The sequence below is a fragment of the Pteronotus mesoamericanus genome, unplaced genomic scaffold (assembly GCF_021234165.1).
Source record: "Pteronotus mesoamericanus isolate MK-2021 breed Mesoamerican mustached bat unplaced genomic scaffold, CSHL_Meso_final contig_25, whole genome shotgun sequence".
Taxonomy (NCBI): domain Eukaryota; kingdom Metazoa; phylum Chordata; class Mammalia; order Chiroptera; family Mormoopidae; genus Pteronotus; species Pteronotus mesoamericanus.
In genome coordinates, this window is record NW_026555105.1 from 17,025,344 (window position 1) to 17,044,709 (window position 19,366).

At 44.3% G+C, this 19,366-nt stretch overlaps 1 protein-coding gene across 2 annotated transcripts; it reads right to left on the reverse strand.

Moving 5' to 3' along the window:
- Positions 1 to 228: 228 nt before the first annotated feature.
- Positions 229 to 17,407, reverse strand: AAR2 (AAR2 splicing factor). 2 transcript variants are annotated; one of them, XM_054573800.1, is made up of 5 exons: positions 17,365 to 17,407; positions 17,061 to 17,126; positions 13,903 to 14,708; positions 10,432 to 10,661; positions 229 to 1,686 (listed from the first exon to the last, which is right to left on the reverse strand). In XM_054573800.1, exons 3-5 carry the CDS (start codon positions 14,657 to 14,659, stop codon positions 1,519 to 1,521), a joined length of 1,155 nt encoding a protein of 384 aa, XP_054429775.1. In that variant the 5' UTR covers positions 14,660 to 14,708; positions 17,061 to 17,126; positions 17,365 to 17,407; the 3' UTR covers positions 229 to 1,518. The 2 variants fall into 2 exon arrangements, with proteins under 2 accessions (XP_054429775.1, XP_054429776.1); XM_054573801.1 differs by having other exon boundaries at positions 17,061 to 17,399.
- Positions 17,408 to 19,366: the final 1,959 nt, after the last annotated feature.

The following is a 19,366-nucleotide window of genomic DNA, read 5'->3' on the forward strand; positions in this document are numbered from 1 at the left end:
CAGGACTTCATTCTTTTGCAAACTGCACTTTTAAACGAGCTCCCCAGGTACTTCTGATGAGTGGGCTTTGGGGAGGAAAATAACAAATTCACAAAAGGTGAAATTTCTGGTTAATATACACATACAGGGCCTCAATCCTGTCTGGTGCGCCTGTCTCAGATACCCTACTGCTAGGAGGCAATGCTGGCTGCTTCCCTCCTCCAGAGGCTGCAGAGGTTGGGCAAGTGTGTCCTGGTGCTCAGTAGGGAGGGGCTGTCTATGGACAGTGGTCTGGCTGCTTGGGGAACTGTGCAGATTAACTGCAAAAGAGACTCACACAAGGGGATACAGTCTCAACTGAAAGACTTTAATGTACATTACACTCTTGGAAAAACATCTCCAAGGAAACGAGTGGAACCAAACGTCTTAACCAGCAGGAATTCTCATTTAGAAACCTGGTGTGAGCGGCAGCCTTGGGAAAGAACAGCACAGGGACTCTGATCATAGTACAGTGTCTTGAGGTCAGGGTGGAGGGGCGTGTGCGTGATGGGCAGGCCCTCGGGACTCCCAGGAAACCCACGCATCATGACTCTTGTGGCTGACAGCCCCACAGCAGGACTGGGAAGATCCAGGCTGACCGGCCATCTCTAGAGCTCTGAATAAGGGCGCAGAACTCCAACGGGGCCAAAGAAGCCTGTCCGGAGCAAGAACCTTTCTCTTTATTGTTGTATCTCCAGGTCATCAAAACCACTCACAGTGGCTCTGAGGAGGATAGAGGGCCACAAAGGAGGGCTGCCAAGTCCCACTTCTGGGTCTGAGTTCTCAGAATAGAACGAATGGGAGAGGTGTGGCACTAGCAAGGCACCTGAGGTCAGGAGCCACAACAACCTTGGGAAGATTACCCACTGGGATTTCTGGGTGGGAGAAAGAAACTTAGATGGAGAAAACAAAAGCTGATGACTCGTCAGATACAACCCAACTGTCTTCTGTGTCACGTTCTCCCCAGTCCAGGGCTCCTGAGTGGTCACATGCCCATGTTTTCTGTGACATATTCCCGTTCAACAAGGGGCAGACAGCAATTCTGGCTCATCCCCCTGCTGCCCTCTGTTTAAATTAGAAGTCATCAACTGACATCTCAAGGCTCCTTCGAAGTCCAGGGTTTCTTGTTTTCTCACCATTCTGTCAAATAAGCAATCAGTTCTCTTGGGCTTTTTGCTCAATTTCTTCTCATTCAGAAGGAAGTGGGTTGCTGGTGAGGCACATCTCTCCCAAGAGCTTCAGTAAGAGTCCATCTGGAATTAAGTCAGGTTAGCACCAAGGCCAGGCTGATGGGGAGCCCACAGTGGGTCTTCAGGATCGTACAGCCTCTTTGGCACTGAAGGAACTTATTTATTGGTGAAGGAGGGAATTCTGGCTTCACCTCTGCAAAGCCCAGTGGGGCCGCTGCTCTGGCAGGTCCCCATAGAAGGGGTGAGTGAAGAGGTCAGGGCTGCAGCTGGGTAGGAAGAAGGGGCCTTCCCTGGCTGAGAGCATTCCCAGTTAGCCAGTCTCCACGCCCTCGGGGAGCTCCACCACCACCGGGGCACAGTCCTCAGGCTCTGCTTCAAAGTCCCACCGAAACTTCTTGGTCAAGTGAGCTTGGAACTTTTCAGCCTTCTGCCTCAGAGTGGCATCCACAGCAATGCTGCAGGCAGAGGAAAAGAAAACCTACAGAGAACAGAGGGTAAGTCACTCCTGAGAACACAGAGGGAGCTGAGAAAGCTGTGGAAATTTCCTCATGGTGTTCAGCTCTCTGGGGCGGGTAGATCAGCTGCTGGTGGCACAGGCCCAGGACACCTGCTGTGCTCCCCCAAACCAAGAAAGAAGGTCCAAACCCAGCTGAGAAGCTGGGGCAGGACTAGAATGGAAAATTACCGTCTTGGGCAGAGCTGCCCCACTAAGATAAGGCCAGCGGGGCCATCAATCTGCTCCTGCCCCCCAGGAAGATCTACTGGGCACCTGGGCAGTAACTCAGAGGAAGAGGTAGTAGCTACATCAGCTGGTGCTAAAAGGGCATGGGGGGCTTATAAGCCCCTGGATTCCATATAGTCACAGGCCCTACACCAGTGAGGCTGAATTGCTGCTCTAAACTAAAAGGACCACGGCTGCCAGTTTGAGATCTCTATTCCCCTTAAAAGCTGTCTTTGATGTTCTTTTTTTAAAATTGTGATAACATATCCACAACACAAATATACCATTTTAACCAATTTTTTGCATTATCAAAAAATAGCATTAAGTACACACAACAAAGTAGTCACAATTTTAACCATTTTTAAGTGTATAGTTCAATGGCATTAAATATATTCATTGTTATGCAACCATCACAACCCTCCATCTCTTGAACTTTTTCCATCTTTCCAAAATGAAATTCTGAACCCATTAAATAATAACGTCTCATTTCCTCCTCCCCAGCCCCTGGCAACCACCACTACTTGCTGTCTCTAGGAATCTGAATACACTAGGTACCTCATAGGAGTGGAACTTAAAGTATTTATCCTTTCGTGGCTGGCTTGTTTCACTCACCACGATGTCTTCAAGGTTCATTCATGTTGTAACCTGAGTCAGAATTTTCTTCTTCTTGAGGCTGAATGATACTCCACTGCATGTCTACACACTTTGTTTTCCATTCATCTATCAGTGGCCATTTGGTTTGTTTGTACCTTTATAATACTGCTATGAATGTGGATGTAAAAATCTCTCTCAAGAGTCCCTGCTTTCAATTTTTGGGGTATATACCCAGAAGGGAAGTTCCTGGATCATAAGAAGATTCAGTTTAATGTTTTGAGGGAGCACTATAACTGTCTTTCACAGTGGCCATGCCATTTTACATTCCCATCAGCAATGAACAAGGGCTGCTCTCTCCACATCCTTGCCAACATCTGCTATTTCCAGTTATTTTGGATAACAGCCATCCTAATGGGTGTGAAATGGCATCTCATTGTGGTTATGATTTGCATTTCCCCAATGATTAGTGATGCTGAACATCTTTTCATGTATTTATTTGGCCATTTGTATATATTCTTTGGAGAAATGTCTCTTCAAGCCCTTCGCCCATTTTTAATCAGGTTGGTGTTTTGGTTGTTATTGTTGAGTTATTGGAATTCTTTAAATATCCTGGATAGTAATCCTCTAATACCGTTTTGATGTTCTTTTGAATTCAGTTTCCTCTAATATAAACGTGGGCAGGGGGCAGAAGAATAATTTTCTCTACATCTGAAACTCCACTCCAGATTGTCCTAGATCCCAACCCCTTCTAAGAACAACAGCAAAGCTATTACTCTACATACTATTTTACTGTTTTCAAAGAAGTTTCACAGAGTATCCCAACAGATCTTCAAAACACCCTGAAAGACACACTAAGATGTCTACTTTTTTAGAAACGGAGGCTGATCATCGGATGACCGGACTGAAGCTATCCAGAAAGGAAGGAGTCGTTCTTCCCAGCCTGCCCGTCGGCTTCTGGCAGGACCACCCCACAGACACAGGCGCACGAGGGTGGAAGATCTCTGATCCACGTTATCCTCGTGCCACAGCTGGTCCACAGACCACCATGGAAGGAATCCGGGCTCCGGGGGCCTTGACCTGACAAAGGTAACAGGTGCACTCTGCAGCTGACTCCTTGGACAATGCCCCTTCCACCTGCTTCTCCACTATCTTTTCGTGTGCAGGAGGAGCAAAGCTCATTTTCAGTGGCCTTTGTTTAAAGCCATTTTGTTGTAATGGCTATAAGGACAGAGTGATGTGGGAAGAGGTGGGGGTGGTGGAAGCAGAAGGGAGTTTTACAGAATTTGGTTTCATTAACTTGGGAATCGACTAAATAGAGGAGCAGGGAAGCATAGCCACAACAAAGTACCAGATCAATAACTAATTAGAGGGGCTGTGCGAGCTTGGTGGCGAGAGGACAGTGGGGAAGCTGGCGGCCTGTCTGTAAGCAGCTAATGGAGCTCACTGTGGAGCGCTGAACACGGAGCCCAGCTGAACTCTGGGGAGGGGTGGGGCGGGCCCTGGTATGGCAAGCCGAGAAGCCTTGTTTCAAACCGCATTAGCTCCAGAGGCCCTGCACACCCATGAGTCTGTTCCCAGAAGTCGTAGGGAACCTGCTAGCTGAATTATCAAAAGCTTCTTCCTGTTCCCCTCCTTATTTTGTACATCATACTCGTCTCTACACAGCCCTTCTCTCCAGCCACACTGAACAGTGGCCCAAACATGCTCTACTGCCTCTTTCGTACCTCTACACACGTGCTTTTGTTTTACTTATAACACCCTCCCACCCTGTTCTCTCCTCCTTCACCTCGCTGGTTTCTACTAGTGACTCAGACTCAGCTCAGCATCACCTCCTTCAGGATGTCTTCCCAGAACTAGGAGATGGAAGAGGTGCTCCTCTACGCTCCCTCAGCATCCAGGGCTACCTCGATCACAGCCTCAACCTCAGTTAGGTAGCAGTCCATTTACAGATGAGCTCCCCCAAGAAATAAAGAGCAACTCTAAAGCAGTGGCTCTTTTTCACACCTGCATCCCCCGCCTGGCAGAATCTGACATATAAAAAGGACCCATTAGATGTTTAATGAACGTCTATGAAAATCCATTTTTGGCTTACTTTTGTACAGTGCCTGCACCAAACAATTGCTCAATAATTATGTGACAGTGCTGGACAGAATAAGGGACTCTTCCTGGAGAGGCGGTGGCTTATTTACCAGGCCCCTGTGTGCCACCAGCTTGTAAGCCACCTCCGTGAGACATGCCTCTTATAAAACCCCCAAGATGAAATACACTGCTCCAATCCCCGTTCCCCTGGCACTGTGCCTGAGCTTCCATTCTGGCATTTCTCACACTGTGGGGACATCACAGTGACCTGTGCTCCTTAAGAGTAAGAAAGGTGTCCCACATAACATATCGCCAGGCACAGACGTAGGTTCTGCAGGATGTTCGCCAAAAGGATAATGAGTTGTAAGGGACTGCCCTGTTTTGGCAGTGGCCGGCAGAGGGAGGGTGCAGTAGGCTGGGCCCACACTCACCACTCATCCTTCCCACCCATCTCCCCAACACTGCCTAGTAGTAAAATCAGCCAGAAGCAGGTAAATAGAGGCCTCTAGTCTGAAAAATAAGGCTTCTAATTTGAAAAGTGCCTTGTCCTTTTAAAAGAACTTGTCAGTCTAATCTTTACTACAAACCCAGGAGGTAGGAGGACAGGAAATTACTATACCCGTTGTACAGATGAGAACAGTGATAAATGCTGAGCAAGTAAGCGATAAACGTCAAGCAAGATCCAGTCCAAGGACAGAAATATCAACCTTTTTCCCTACAAAGGCCTTCTTCTTGTGTTGACACAGACATAAGACATCCTTCATATTTTCAGCATTGCCCTGTGAGTAGCCAGGGGCTTGGAGACCAGGTGCTTCTGGAACTGTCCTCTCGGCAAGCCTCCAGGATCCAGGGCACAACCCAGATTGACTTTTTTTTTTAAACTGACTTAAAAAAATCAACTTTATCGCAATGTAATTTACATACAATTAAATTCATTTGTTTTAAGTGTTCAATTTGTTTTGACAAATGTAAACACCCATCCAACCACTATATGATATAAAATCAAGAGAGATATATACCTAAGAGTTTTCTTTTTGGAATCCAGTCCTGTGAATCTGAAGGGCCTACACCACCCCTGTACCCCGAATAGCTCCACCACTCTAACAAGCTCCCTTGTGCTGCCCTTAGTGGCCACACCCTCCCCTTATGCTTCACCCCTGACATTCACTGGTCTATTAATTTTTGTTCCTATAGTTTACAAACTTCGTATTTTGAAAACAATTCAGGAAAGATGTTTAGACAATATCTAGTTTTCAAGCACTAACTTACTTTGATTCTCTTATTTTGAGATTAATCTAATGCCTTCTTTAGGAAACTCTGTAATGATCTGGTTATTTTATTCATCCAAGTGAAATCAAATAAATACTTTTTAACATATTAAGAAATGAATAATCTTAATATAGGAAAATTAATCCTGGATATTTTCAAAATATGTTGAAATAGGATAATAACAGTTCACAAACAAATGCATTTATTTAAAACTGACAGCACAGCCATTGGGTATTTTTCTTTAAATACAAAAGATATTGCTACTTTTATCATTAAGTCTGTGTATTCTAGAATTATAGATTACTTCAGTCAGAAATGTAAAAGCTTTTTTTTAAGCCCAAGTTAAATAGAGTTCAGTCAGGTCACCTTGAAAAATTTAAAACATGAAGGTAGGAAGCTGAGTCACTTTCTTATCCTACTTTTTGGCTAGATAAAAAAGATGAAATTTCCTAATTTTTTCAATTCCCATATGATTACTCAACTTAGAATAAAACCAGCCAGAGGTAGAACATTTTATTTCTACTTGCAGAAGAAGAAAGTGGTGTTAAAAGGAAGATTATCACTTCACAATGATTACCAGGAAAGTGAAAAGCAGTAGGAATAATTCTGAGGTCAGTTTAGAGAATTTGGGATGTTCCATCTGGGGTTCTAATATATGGGAGCCCACCACAGGCATAGAATCAAAGCTCAGCCTTGCCATCCACTAGCGCTGGTGATTGTGGGCAAAATTATGTGACCTTTCTGATCCTATATCCTCAGGTGTAAAATGTAATCATATCCTTAATTTTGAGCATTGTTTTGAGGGCTACCTGAGATAATGTACAGTAAGTGTGCAAAAAGTGAGAGAGCTGATTGAAGAAGGTGTAGGAGTAGGCAGGGGAAATTGATCATGGCTGGAATGATGATAAAAATACTACAGACATCACTGTCGGAGCCAGTGCTTTTCCTCAAGATTTAACGACGGACACTGGTGTTTAGAATGCTCACAAGTATTGAAGCTGGAAAGCATATATGGCCCATTATAACCAAAAGTATTAAAAAAAAAAAAAAAAGCAGGTTATGTGACTACATGCCTAAATGCTATACAATCAGTAATAAGAATTCTTATTTTGTACATAACTCGCTTTCCAACATACTATTAAATTCAGATTATCCTTTCAATGGTTTTAAACAAATTGTGGTGACTCAAGTAGCTTTAAATAAAAGAAAAACTATCTATTTTTATAAAATGAATAATTTTTATTCAAGCTAAATCCATGGGATTTGTAAAAACCAGTGGCATCTATTCAAAAGGACCTCTAATGGCAGAGGCCATTACGGGGCTGATTTTATGCAAGTTAATGTGGTCGTCTTTAAGTGCTTACACATACAAACACCAGTCCCTCTCCACGGGTAGTAGCCATTTAAGCTCCTAAGTAAGAAACCCAGTTCCACTCACTTGACTACCTGGGGGGAGAGCGGGCGGCTGGATGAGGAAGGCTTTTACGGGCTGATTCATTCAGTCATAAATACCCTGAGTGCGTGCCTCTGTGTGGGGGGACTGGATTCTTACTGCCAACATGGCCTCACTGTAACTCTCCATTAAAAAATTTTTTGTAATATCTTTCTCTATATGTCCCATTGAAATTTCAGTCCTCCTTCAAGCTCATGGTTCATGCCACCCCTCCTACTGCAAAAACCCATTCCTGATCCTCTGTCCCCTCAAATCTCAACCGCAGTCTGAATTAAGCAATCTGTTCCTACTGCCCTTTGATTAGACTTCACTGTTTACACCTATCACGTTAGGGGCACCTTTACACTGCCACAGGAAGTGTACACTCTCTTCATCTAAAAACATCTAAGAACACAAAGTGAGGTAAGTGCTAGGCCTTGACGGGGTATTCACAATAACCAGATGAACAAAAATAGGCATTGGGTGAAAGCTCATGACTCAGTGGGGCAGTCAGTCAATGTGTAAATTTCAGCAACACAGCCTGTGCAATACAATAATGACAAGTACAAAGTAGGCTAATAGTATGGAAAGGAGAGAGGTGAAGCATGGCTTCATAGAACGGCATGCTTTGAGGGCATCTTGTAGGATAAGTAGATACCAAGCAGAGGAAAAGTCAGGTTTGGTTAAGAAGGCATGAAACAGTTAAGAAGGCATGTAACTTTATACCCATGTTTTCATTAGTCATGACAGATGAAAAGTTCTAGAGATCTGTGCTTACAGTTAATAATACTATACACTTAAAAATTTGTTAAGAAGGCAGATCTCACGTTATGTGTTTTTTTAGTGCAATTTTTTTTTAAAAAAAGAGGTTATGAAACAGCACCGCATGTCTGGCAACTTGCAAAGAGACTGCTGTGACTCAAGTTGATGAAGGAAAACAGGTAGAGGAGGAAGCAGCTAGAGAACAGGTTATAAACCAGAAAAGAACGGGCCTTGTGGCCCATGTTTGGGCTTTTAACATTCTGCAGAGCTGCAGAGAAATAGGATCAGACACGCATTTTAGAAGACGAACTCAGGTGGCAAGAATGGGAGATAGATGGACTGACAAGAGCATGTATGGAAGCTGACACACTCTGATGCAGCCTACATGAGACCAGAAGACCTGGGTTAGGAAAACGGTACCAGGGCAGGACCATCTTCTAAGACACTTGTCACTTTCTGGAGTTATTTGGTTAATTCATTTATTGTCTTTCCCGCTGAAATATAAGCTGAAAGTCAGGGACTCTTTCTGTCTTGCTCAGAGCTGTATTTCCAGTCTTAGAACAAGGCTTCGTATACAACAGGTGCTCAGGAAAAACCTGCTAAATCAACGAACAAATCTCTCGAGGGCAGGAACCCTGTCTAATCCTTGACACTTTCAGAAGAACGTTGTAAAGAAAGGATGCTCACAATTATGTCTTGGATTATTCCAAATGACACCACCGAATTTTCTTGGTGAGAAGTCCAAAGACAGAATTCTTCCACCCATCAGCTTCGCACACCCGACCTGGACATCTAGCAATCCAGCTGGGCCCTTTTTGCTTCATAAATCATTGCTGGCAACAAAGCCTCAGCAATTAGAGCTCAGCTGTTGCTTGTGCTGACAATGGTCAGAACAGCCATCAACAGAGTGTGGCCCTCCTATGTTTGTATGACAGCATTAACACAGACCATGAGGGCTGCGCATGTTCCTGTGGGCGCAGCCACTGCCAGAGGCGAATTAGCAGGCTGATGGCCCCCACTCCTCTGCAACCCACAACCCGGTACCTCTGGTGGGGGGTTTTCCCTGCAGAGGAAGGATAAAAGGACTTAATTTCTCTGTTATATTAGGAACCCATAATAGGGAAGATTTATAACTCTTCGGAAGTGGAATACACCAAGCTCAAGCCATCAGCCTGACTAACCCATCCGCATGGTCTGCACAAGTCCTCCAGCTGCCAGCTTTAAGTTAGCTGCCTGCTCACAGAAACTCTTCCAACAGTATGTTTTTAGAACTCTTCTGTACCTTTGAGAAGCAGGCATGAGGGTGTCTCCACGCCAATCAATCAAGAATCCTTTTGGGGGGACCTACAATATTCTGTATTCAGTATGCAACAGCATAAGCACAGGCCCTAAACCAAGACTCAGGCCTGGGGAAACACTGACTCTGCCACCCCCCAGCCGTGTGAACTAGCATAAATAACCTTCCTGAGTCTCAGTGTTCCCATTTGTAAAATGGAATAATCCTCCCTGCCTTACAGCACTCCAGAGATTAAATGAGGAAACCCATGTAGCATGACAAACATGGTGCCTGATACTCAACAGGCACTTAATGAATGCTCGCTCTGTCCCTTACCCCGGGTGGGAGCGGGAGGTCAGTGAATAGCCACCTTGTAAGGAGCAGGCCTCGTGGGGGTCTCACACACAGGGAGAAGAAAGCAGTTCATAGAACAGAAAATATGGAAACTGACATCTTGCTGCTCCTGTCTCTTCTACGCTTGAGAAAGTTACAAAATGTGAGTGACAGCGGCTGTCCCAAGAACATAAAGGAAGCTAATCTGTTTGCAAAGGGAGGAAATAGCACAGGATGAAGATTGTAAGTTGTTTGAAGCTTCTTCCCTAATTACCAATCATAATGAAAATTTAATTGCCAAGTTAAAAGCAAATTTCACTTTTTCTGTCAGAGAATCTCTGCAGAAACTGGCACATTTTGTTTGAAGAGGAAATCAAAGTTACTTTAATGCGTAAATGAGATCTGAGGAGCTGCAGATGTTTCCCTGGGAGTAACAAGCTCCTAAACTCTGTCCTACTGGGTTGCAGCTATGGCTACAGGGAGAAAGAAAAATGGTTTTGAGCTGAGTACCGTTAACTCAAAGTTGTGGAGGTGATTCAAATTCCAAGTACTCCACTGCTAGGCACTCTGGGGGCAAGTGGGGAGAGGGTGGTACAGAGAGAGGGTCTCTAGCATTAAGGAGCTTACAATCAAGTAGGAGAGAGAAAACCAGGAAACAGCCCAAGATTAGGAAACTAAAATTAAGAAAACTTTGGGTCATAAAAGAATAGCAAGAAACAAAAAGGTAACCCTTCTGAGGGTGCAAAAGGCTGCTCACCTGCAAGGTGCTGGTGAGAAAGTTGTCCTGGGAGACAATGTCCACAAAGAAGTCTGCGGGGATCTCGCCAAGCTGGTGGTACAAGATGGAGATGAGGTTGATGTAGAGGGTGTGGTGCTTCACCATGGCCTCCTCTGACCGGCACAGGAGGTTCAGGAGCCGCTTCCAGTGCTCAAATGCCTCGTACACATTCCCCAGCAGGAAGCACACAAAGGCAAACTGAAGTTCACCTGAAAGGTACAGAGAAGAGAAATGATCCTGAGGGAGAAGAGTATCTGCTGACTCTGTAAGGTTCTCAGTCCCACTGGACTTCAGCAAGGGGTGGCCTTTTCTCCTTGTCACTCCTGCAGAGCCTAACATGGGGTTTTGCATCAAGCAGGTCCTCAATAAAAGTTTGCTGAACTGCTATAAATTTGAATTTCTGTAAAATCAGACTGAGAGAGAAGAGGTACATTTAAGTATTTGTGTGGCATTTAAAGTGTTTACAAAATGTGCCCAAGGATATAATGTCAAGTGGATCCCAAACCTCACTGCCTATCAGAACTACGAGAAGGGCTTGCTGAAAATAAAGCTGCCCAAGCCTCACCCCCAAAGATCCTGGCTGAAGATAGATGACTGGGCCTCAGTATTTGTAACTCTAATTCTGATGCCAATGACCTGCTTCAAGTTCAGGGAAATGCTGTATTACACCACAGAATCCTGAGCACAGCTCCACAAGGTGGTCACAGGAAGGTGGTTATTTGCCTCACTGTATAGACGAGGTCAAGGGACTTGCCCAAGGTTTCACATCTAATGCTTGCAGATGTGAAACAATGAAAAGATAAAACATTTCTTATTGGGTGAGAACAATTTTAGAGTTTACCAGAACAGGAAAATTTGTGAATACTTGTCCCAGGGTTAGCCCGTCAGCCAGATTATTTTTGTTTGTTTAATCACAGGGCTCTGTGATTTAACATCTATGAGCAGGTTGCTGGCAAAGAGCATGGGCTCTGGAGCCAAACTGCCTGGGTTCAAATCTCAGCTCCACCACTTAGCAGTTGTGTGACCCTGGGCAAGATACTTAGTCTGTTTATGCTTCAATTTCCTTATTTAAAAGTTTAGTGAAGATTAAATGAATCAATGTAATACAGATAAAGTATTTAAAATAACGTATGGCACAAAGCAGCATTCAAGAAATATTAGTTATTATTTCCACTTTTCCACTGGATGCCTGTCTCAAACAAGGAGACCTCATGATCCAGATGCTGTTGTTCTTGGGCAGGCAACTGGGTCTTTGGTTATCAAGATATACTTTTGCTGATCAGAGACGTTCTGTCTGGCTTCAAATTTAATGAGGGCTTCTGTGGACCTATATGTAGGCCATAAAAACAACAGGTGCACTCAACACCAATTTCCTCTTTAAATGCATGGTGTGTGATTTGTCACCTCTAGGGATCTGGAAAAACTAGTTCCCTGTCCCGAGGCCTTTAGAACTAAGTTTGGTTTCTGTGACTAGCTACCTGCCTGGTCTAGATATATAAGACATTTGATCAATATTTTCAAAACAGGCAGTCAAGTTTTCTTTGTATGGTAGAGGTTAACGATGTGCTTTTTCGGTCGGCTTTTCCTAGTAAGTTTGTGGAAATATGAGCTTATTCTCTGAATTTAGGGCATTTATTTAAATTCATGCATTTCTGGCCTAGTCTAAAATTATATTTTGAGATCAGAAATAATTGCAAAGAGCTGTCATGAAGATATAAAGTTATCCCTGCAAGAAACCTTTTCACAAGATTACTTTAAAGAACTGAAATGTTTTAGAGGTGGAAAACAGGATTTCTGCTCATTTTTAAGCCAGAATTTCAATTGTTAGTTATTAAATGAAAATACCATGTAATGCATTAAGATGCACTCATTAAAATGTCCCTTTTTATCAGATGAGCCAATGATCTAAAAGGCCCTAAATTCAAATTTCTCACTGATCTTCCAATAGAAAAATATGCAAACACCTGGAAAACTTGTAAAAAATATATAAATAGCTGTTAAAGATGTGATGAATGTTTGCTGTCACTAGTAACTGAAGAAAACAGTTGGTCCTTAAACAATGCAGGGAGTTGGGGAGCCGACATCCTCTACAGTCAAAAATCTGCATGTAATTTTTGATTCCCCCAAAACTTAGATAGATGTCCCTCAATATCCACAGAGGATTAGGTTCAGGAAACCCCCTTCTATACCAAAATTTGTGAATGCATGGCGTAGATGAATGCACACAGTAGGCCCTTTGCATCTGGGGACTCCCAACTGGGAATCAAAACAGTACAGGTACTTAATTGAAAAAAAATTCTGTCCCTAAGTGGACCCATGCAGCTCAAACCTCTGTTGTTCAGGGTCAACTGTAAATTGAAATAAGATGTCATTCTCCAACTATCCAGCTGGAAGACGCCTTTGCTAAATTGCCATGTCAAAGGTGACAGGCAACAGCCCCTAAGAGCTGGTGAGGATGCACGACCTTCTCTTGGCAACATGCATGCTGTGATCCAACAATTTCAACCCACACATATGCGTAAATACACATAAGGATGCTCACTAGACAGCACTTATAAAAGGGAAAATGGGAACATCTTAAAGGTCCATCAGCAATGGGCTGGTTCAGTAACTGGAACTTAAGCAGCCGCTAAAGAAGAGTAACTGTTTCAGTGGCATAGAAAAAAGTGTATATTAAAGTAAATTACAAAATAACACACTGTAATTATGTTTGTGTAAAAAATCACATATACACACAAACATAACTGAGTTTAAAAAGGACTAAAAGGAAATACATAGAAATTAATATAAAGACTGAAATAAAATAGCTATTATCTATATATTTATATCTGTATCTATATACATGTAAAAAATAGAAAGTAAAAATACCAAAATGTAAAAAATGGTTATTTCTAGGCTGCGGAAATTAAGTGTGAATTTTATTGTGTGTGTGTGTTTTCTATGATGAATATATTTTTGTAATAATGGGGAAAAAAAAACTATAACAATTTTTTAAAAAGTCACTGTCCTGGTCTAAGCCAGCAAAGGGACCAACACCTTGAAAGAGTCAGGGACAAATTGAGGAGTGGAGTGGAGGCCTGGGAACCAGGAGCCCTCGGCTCTGATCTCATTTCAACCACTTAGCTAAATTCTTTCTCTCTATGGACCTCAATCTGTAAAATGAGGGGCTGGGCCATGTCAGTGGTTCCCAAACACAGGACTGTCTACATCCGGTTCACCCAGGGTTCCTGTTTATTACATAAATAGAGTGACAAATAAATCCCTGGGACCCCACTCCTGATCCTTTGAATCAATCTCCATGGTGAAGGCCCAAACACAGCTAATGAGTAAACAGGGCATGACTGCCTCTTAATCAGGTTTAGGAACCACTTTACTACATAACCCAAGATGTACCCCCTAATCTAATACCCCTCCCTTGGCCTACTCCCAAGGAGCCTTGGTCCTCCTCACCGAGTACATCCTGGGGGCTGCTGGGGAACTGCTTGCTGAGCACCGTCTCCAGAGCATAGCTCAGGTCCATGCTGTGCCTGGTTATCTCTGCTGGCGTGGCACCTGCCGGGAACATCTGTGTGGGTAGCTTGGAGAAGCGGATCTCTGTCCCGGCTTTGGGCTTCATCTCAGGCAGCCGGGCCAGGCCTTCCTGGTAGCTTTTGCACTCAGTGCCGCAGCGGGGTAGGTTCTGCTCCACCCGATCCTTGGTGTGTTTCAGGGAGAGCACAGGCAGCACCTCTGAGAAGGCACAGATCTGCCGGCTCTCAGGCTGCAGCCTCTCCATTGTGGCCTCGCTGATGAAGTTGGTGAGTGAGATCCACTTCTTGAGTGTCGTATATGGGTAAGGTCCCAGAAACTGGTCCAGCTCCTGGAGGTTGGCCCTCATGGCCTCCACCTCAGCCTCTGGAGCTGGGGAAAGGTCTACCTCTTCCTGGGCTGAGTTCCAGCGCAGGACTATCAGCCCCCGCTGCTGCAGGCTAAGGAAGAAGCCCATCCGAGGGCCCACATCCCTGGGATTGGCCTTGTTCACAGAACTGTAGTGGAGGAAGTGGATGCCTGGTGGAATCATCTTCACACCCCGGAACTTGGGCCCCACCTCCCAAGAGTTATAGTCAATGCCAAACTCTGTCCCCTTGGGCATATTCAGGATGACCACAGTGGCCCCTTCAAAGAAGAGGCTCTTGGCAAGCTCAGGGTCCATCTGCATAGCAGCCATGGGACCAGTGGTAGGTGAGCAAAAGAAGAACTCTTCTTATCTTTCAGAACTGAAAAAGAAAGCAATAAGAGTTCACTAAAATTTGGGAAAGAATGCTTCATTTGCTGAGCATTCTCTACATGTCAGATATGGAATCAGACCCCTGATATAATTATCTCCTTAATCCTTACCACAACCCTGCATCAATTTTACAGATGAGAAAAATGAAATTCAGAGAGAAGAGGACTTTTGTATTTTATTTTAATGAGCGAGAACAGTCACTTCACAGCTGGAAAGATATCAGAGAAGTGACATGTTCAAGGTTACCCAAGGACCTAAAAAGTCACACAAATTAGTGCCCTGCCCTCCAGGCCAGTGTTCTTCCCACTGTCCTCTCATGATCTACTCTCAGGCATCTCTCTCTCACAATGGAGTATGAAAGTAGAGGAGCCTGAATGGTCCACTCTAAAGTATAACTCTGCCTAAAACCTACCATTAGAGAGTCCCAGAAGAAATGAGAAGGATGACTGAATCAAGCACACGCCCAGTTTCCCACAGGCCTCGGGGAAAGACCAGAAATGGACAGAGGTTGAAAGGGGGTGCCCAGCATCTGAAATTCACAATAGACCCGGGAAGTGGAGAGCTTTATAACCACCAACCTCCCCCACTCCTTTCACACATAAAAACCTAAGTCCAAGGAGTGAAACAACTTCCCAAAGGGCCCACAGTCAGTGGCAACTCTGGACCACTTGCCCAGAATGGACTCAGATGGCATAGCTGGCCTAGGGTCAGTATTTAGAAGAGAAAGAGCTCAGAACACTTACTTTACCTATCTCTGAACTACCCATCCAGACATATTGTAAAACTGTTTGGCAGACAGACACTGCCTCTATGGTATTTTCAGCAATGGTTCCCACATTAATTTAATTAAAAACAAACAACTATCTGACCTTCTAGTTCCAAGACCCCTACCTATTCAATTTACCAAATAATCACTGGCTGCCTGCACTGTGCCAGAACCTTTGCTGGTCATGAAATAAAACATCCACAGAGTAAGACAGTCACCGCCCTTTAGGCACTTCCAATCTAGCTGGACATATGAACATGACCCTAAAATTTCACAAAGAGTTCTCAAGAACAGTTGCCTGCTTAGTTCTTTTTACTCTTTGTATTTTAAACAAACACAAAACAAAACAGTGAAGAAAGAAAAACTGACCCTTTTCCAAAAATGTTAAGGCCGAATTTTACTCTTAACTACAAAACACTACAAATGACTCACTTTAAATCAGCATTTATTTTCAAGCTTCAAGTCAAAATTCTTAATAGGTTAAGAAACAATTTAGAGAGTTTCAACCAGCATTATTTATTTTAAATGAAAAGAACAGAATTTAAAAATTAGAATATATCAGGAGTGGTAAAGAGAATTGTTTTCTTAAGCTTTGTGTGTTTGTACACACTCTTGGTTGTGACATAAAATGTATCTGTTATTGTGGGTCACGGCCAAAAAAAGTCTGAAAGCCACTGCTCTAAGTAATTTATATCATCATCTTCCTATTCCCAGCCCTGAATTCTGAAGGTACTTAATAAACATTTGCTAAATGCACAGCTATTGCATTTAGAGTAATTGCTCATCATTTAGCCACTTTCCCAGTGGCGTCTGTGTGTTCCTCCTCGATAATGACATTCCTTCAATCTAATTCCATCAGCCTGTAATTCTATTCATTATATCTTCAGCAGCTGGCACATGGCCTGACAACAAAGATGCCCTGGAATGTAGAAAGTCACATCCATCCACTTCTCTTCACCACCTCCTTAATCCAAACCACCACATCCCTCACCCAGAGCACTCGCCCCTTCAATCCATTCACCACCACAGCTGGAGTGACCTTTTCAAAATGCCAGTCTAAGCATGTGGACACTCATGCTTAATACCCTCTGAGTGGTCTCCCATGTGGTCTTGGAAAACCAAAATCCTTACCACGACCTGCAAGGCATGCATGATCTGGCCCCTGACAACTCCTCCAGCTTGTTTCATTCCATACTCCCCATGCAAGCTCTCTACTTGTCACATTGGTCTCTTTCAGACCCTCAAACGGGAGGCTCCCCTGTCTTGAAAACTCTTCCCTCTCTTCTTTGTCAAATCATTCTTCTGATCTCAGCTCAATATTCTCTCCTCAATAAAGCTTCCTAGGTCAGGCCTCTTGTGATACACTCTCCTGGTGCCTTATGTCTTTTCACTTCACTTATCAAGTCTCCAATTTTGCCTACGTTTAATAATGTTTCAAAGAGAGCTGCCACTGCCACGAGGTTTGTCTTTTTGTTCCTCTAGCACATACTAGACACTTGATAAATATTTACTTAATAAAAACATGATGTCCATTTAATAGTTGAGAAACGGGCTCCTTTCAGGGAAAGACCTTACCAGAAAAGTTGCAGACAGTCGGACAGAACCAGGTCGGGAGCAGCCAAGGTCTCCGGTCCCCAAGCTCTAAAGTTAGGAAAAAAGAGAAGTTGCCTCGGGTGTCCCAGGAGGTACTGGGGACCGTGTCTGTGGTGACGATTTCTCACGGATAAAGGCCTGTAGAGACACCAGGTCCGACCACTGGCCCACGGACACCAGCGAGGCGCCCAACTTCAGGGTATTCGGCGACCCCGGGCCGGGAAGACGGGTGGCCTGGAAAAACAGACTAAACCAGAGTTAAAGCAGGCCAGGAGGCTGCGCTTACCTGCTCCGGTCTCACCCCCCGGCTCAGGCACCACGGAAGCGCACCGGAAGTTTGACCGCGTTAACGCCGGACGAGAGCTACAGAAAAAGCGGCCGGGCAGATCTCTCGGTCGCGGGAGGAGCGGTCCGCGCATGCAGGTTCCGCCCCTAAAACCTTTTGCTTTTAGTTTCTCGTTTTAGCTCCTGAACCTTGGGTAATAACTTTTGTTAAACTGTGTATTTTATATTGCATTCCAGAAACACATCCACCAGCCGTGGTCCTTTGGTCTCAGTCATGGTCACGGAAGCTGGGGTCAAGGTCATAAGGGCTTAGTAGCCGCTGTCAGATGTTCAGTCATGCCAGTGTCTGCCTGACATTGTCTACCTGAGTGACAAGTGTCACAGCTAGTCCATTATCTCCCAATCTTACCTTCCAGCCACTCGCGGGCCTAAGAGAGAGCCTCAGACACCCAGCTCCCCACCCAGAGAGAACCAGTTTCAGGTCTGAGTCACCACCTCGGACTCTCCAGCCATAACCACCTAGTGTCCTCCTGCAACACACAGGTCTAGTCCGATATCTCGGTAAGGCTATAACTGTTCCCTGAGGGTGGGAACCTGCCGGTCTTGTTCCCTACTGTTTCCCTGGAACTCAGCACAAAGTCAGGCACAAAGGTTCAACTCATTACATATACAATATTATGCATTCAACTGATGACAGTAATTTGGTATAAATAAATAGCTTCTATTTGGGGGACTAGCCCTGTGCTGGGTGGTTGTACTAGTCAGGGTCCAACCAAGGAAGGAGAGCCAATAGGAGATATACATTAAGAGATTTATTGCAAGGAATTGGCTTATGTGATTGTGAGGTTTGGCTAGATAAGTCCAAAATTCATAGGGCAGGCTATTCATATGTGATTTCTAAACCGTACATTACACTGGTAAGAAGGTATTAGCATCCTCAACCTACAGAAGAGAAAACTGAGGCTCAGGGCAGATACAGAGCCAGAGAGTGGCAGAGCCAGGATGCAAACCAAGGTCTGACTGGCTGTTCTTGTCCCTGTGCTGCTTGCTGCTCCTTAGCTTGTCTGTCACATTTCCTCAGCGACACTGGACACACCAATCTGTCTCAGTCAAAATTCATCTCTTAGCGGTTACAGACTAGACTGGGCCCTGCAGTCATGGTTAGTCACAGTGAGCTGCTGCAGGATTAGCCAGAAATGGCTCCCATCAGTCACAGTCACGCGTGTCAATCTCAACCTGTCCTGTCAGTTCCATTTCCTGCATGAAGAAGCTCTGCTTCCTCCTTACAGCTTCCTATTCCCAGTCTTATGTGCTGAGCTCTGGTCTCGGAGCTTCCTATTCCAGCCAGGCTCCCCATTTTTTCAGAGATTCCAGGGCACTGAATTATGGGCACAGAAGCTTTATATGGTGGCCCAGGAATCCTACCTGTGAATCACATGTCCATCCAGATCAGGTTTCTCAACCTTGGTATTATTGCCATTTGGAGCCCGTGCATTGCAGGATGTTTAGCAGCATCTGTGGCCTCCGCCCTCTAGATGCCAATAGGACCCCTCTGTTGTGGTGACATTGCAAAATATTCTCTGGTGGTAGTTCAGGGGGCAAAATAACTCTCCCTGCATTGAGAACCACTGATGTAGATGAAACAACCGCAGGTTATTCCCAAGCAGCACAGAGGCTGACCCTATATTTATGGGAGACAGAGACACAGATCAAGTGTGTGTGTAGACCCAATGTTTGCAAGCCAAGTTCTATAGCAGAGCCCCAAGGGAAAGGCTAAAGGGATGGCTAAAGGAGCCCTCCTGGGAAAATTTAGGAAAGGAGTCTCTGGTAATTGACAGGAGTCTGCAGAGGGTTGAAGAATTGCTTTTCACTGCATAGCATTTTGTATCATTTAATGAATTATCTCTAAAAACAAAAGAAATAATATCAGTATTTGAAATTATAGGGAAATGTTCAGGATGTAAGTTTCAAAAAGTATTTAGAATGATATGTACAAGGTAACT

Bases quoted from the DNA above. Each gene is read 5' to 3' on its own strand.
- AAR2 (XM_054573800.1), bottom strand. From the start codon at position 14,659: ATGGCTGCTATGCAGATGGACCCTGAGCTTGCCAAGAGCCTCTTCTTT. The intron at 10,662-13,902 runs GTGAGGAGGACC...TGTACCTTTCAG, and splicing joins CAGCCCCCAGGATGTACTCG to GTGAACTTCAGTTTGCCTTT. The intron at 1,687-10,431 runs GTGAGCAGCCTT...TGTTCTCTGTAG, and splicing joins TTCTCACCAGCACCTTGCAG to GTTTTCTTTTCCTCTGCCTG.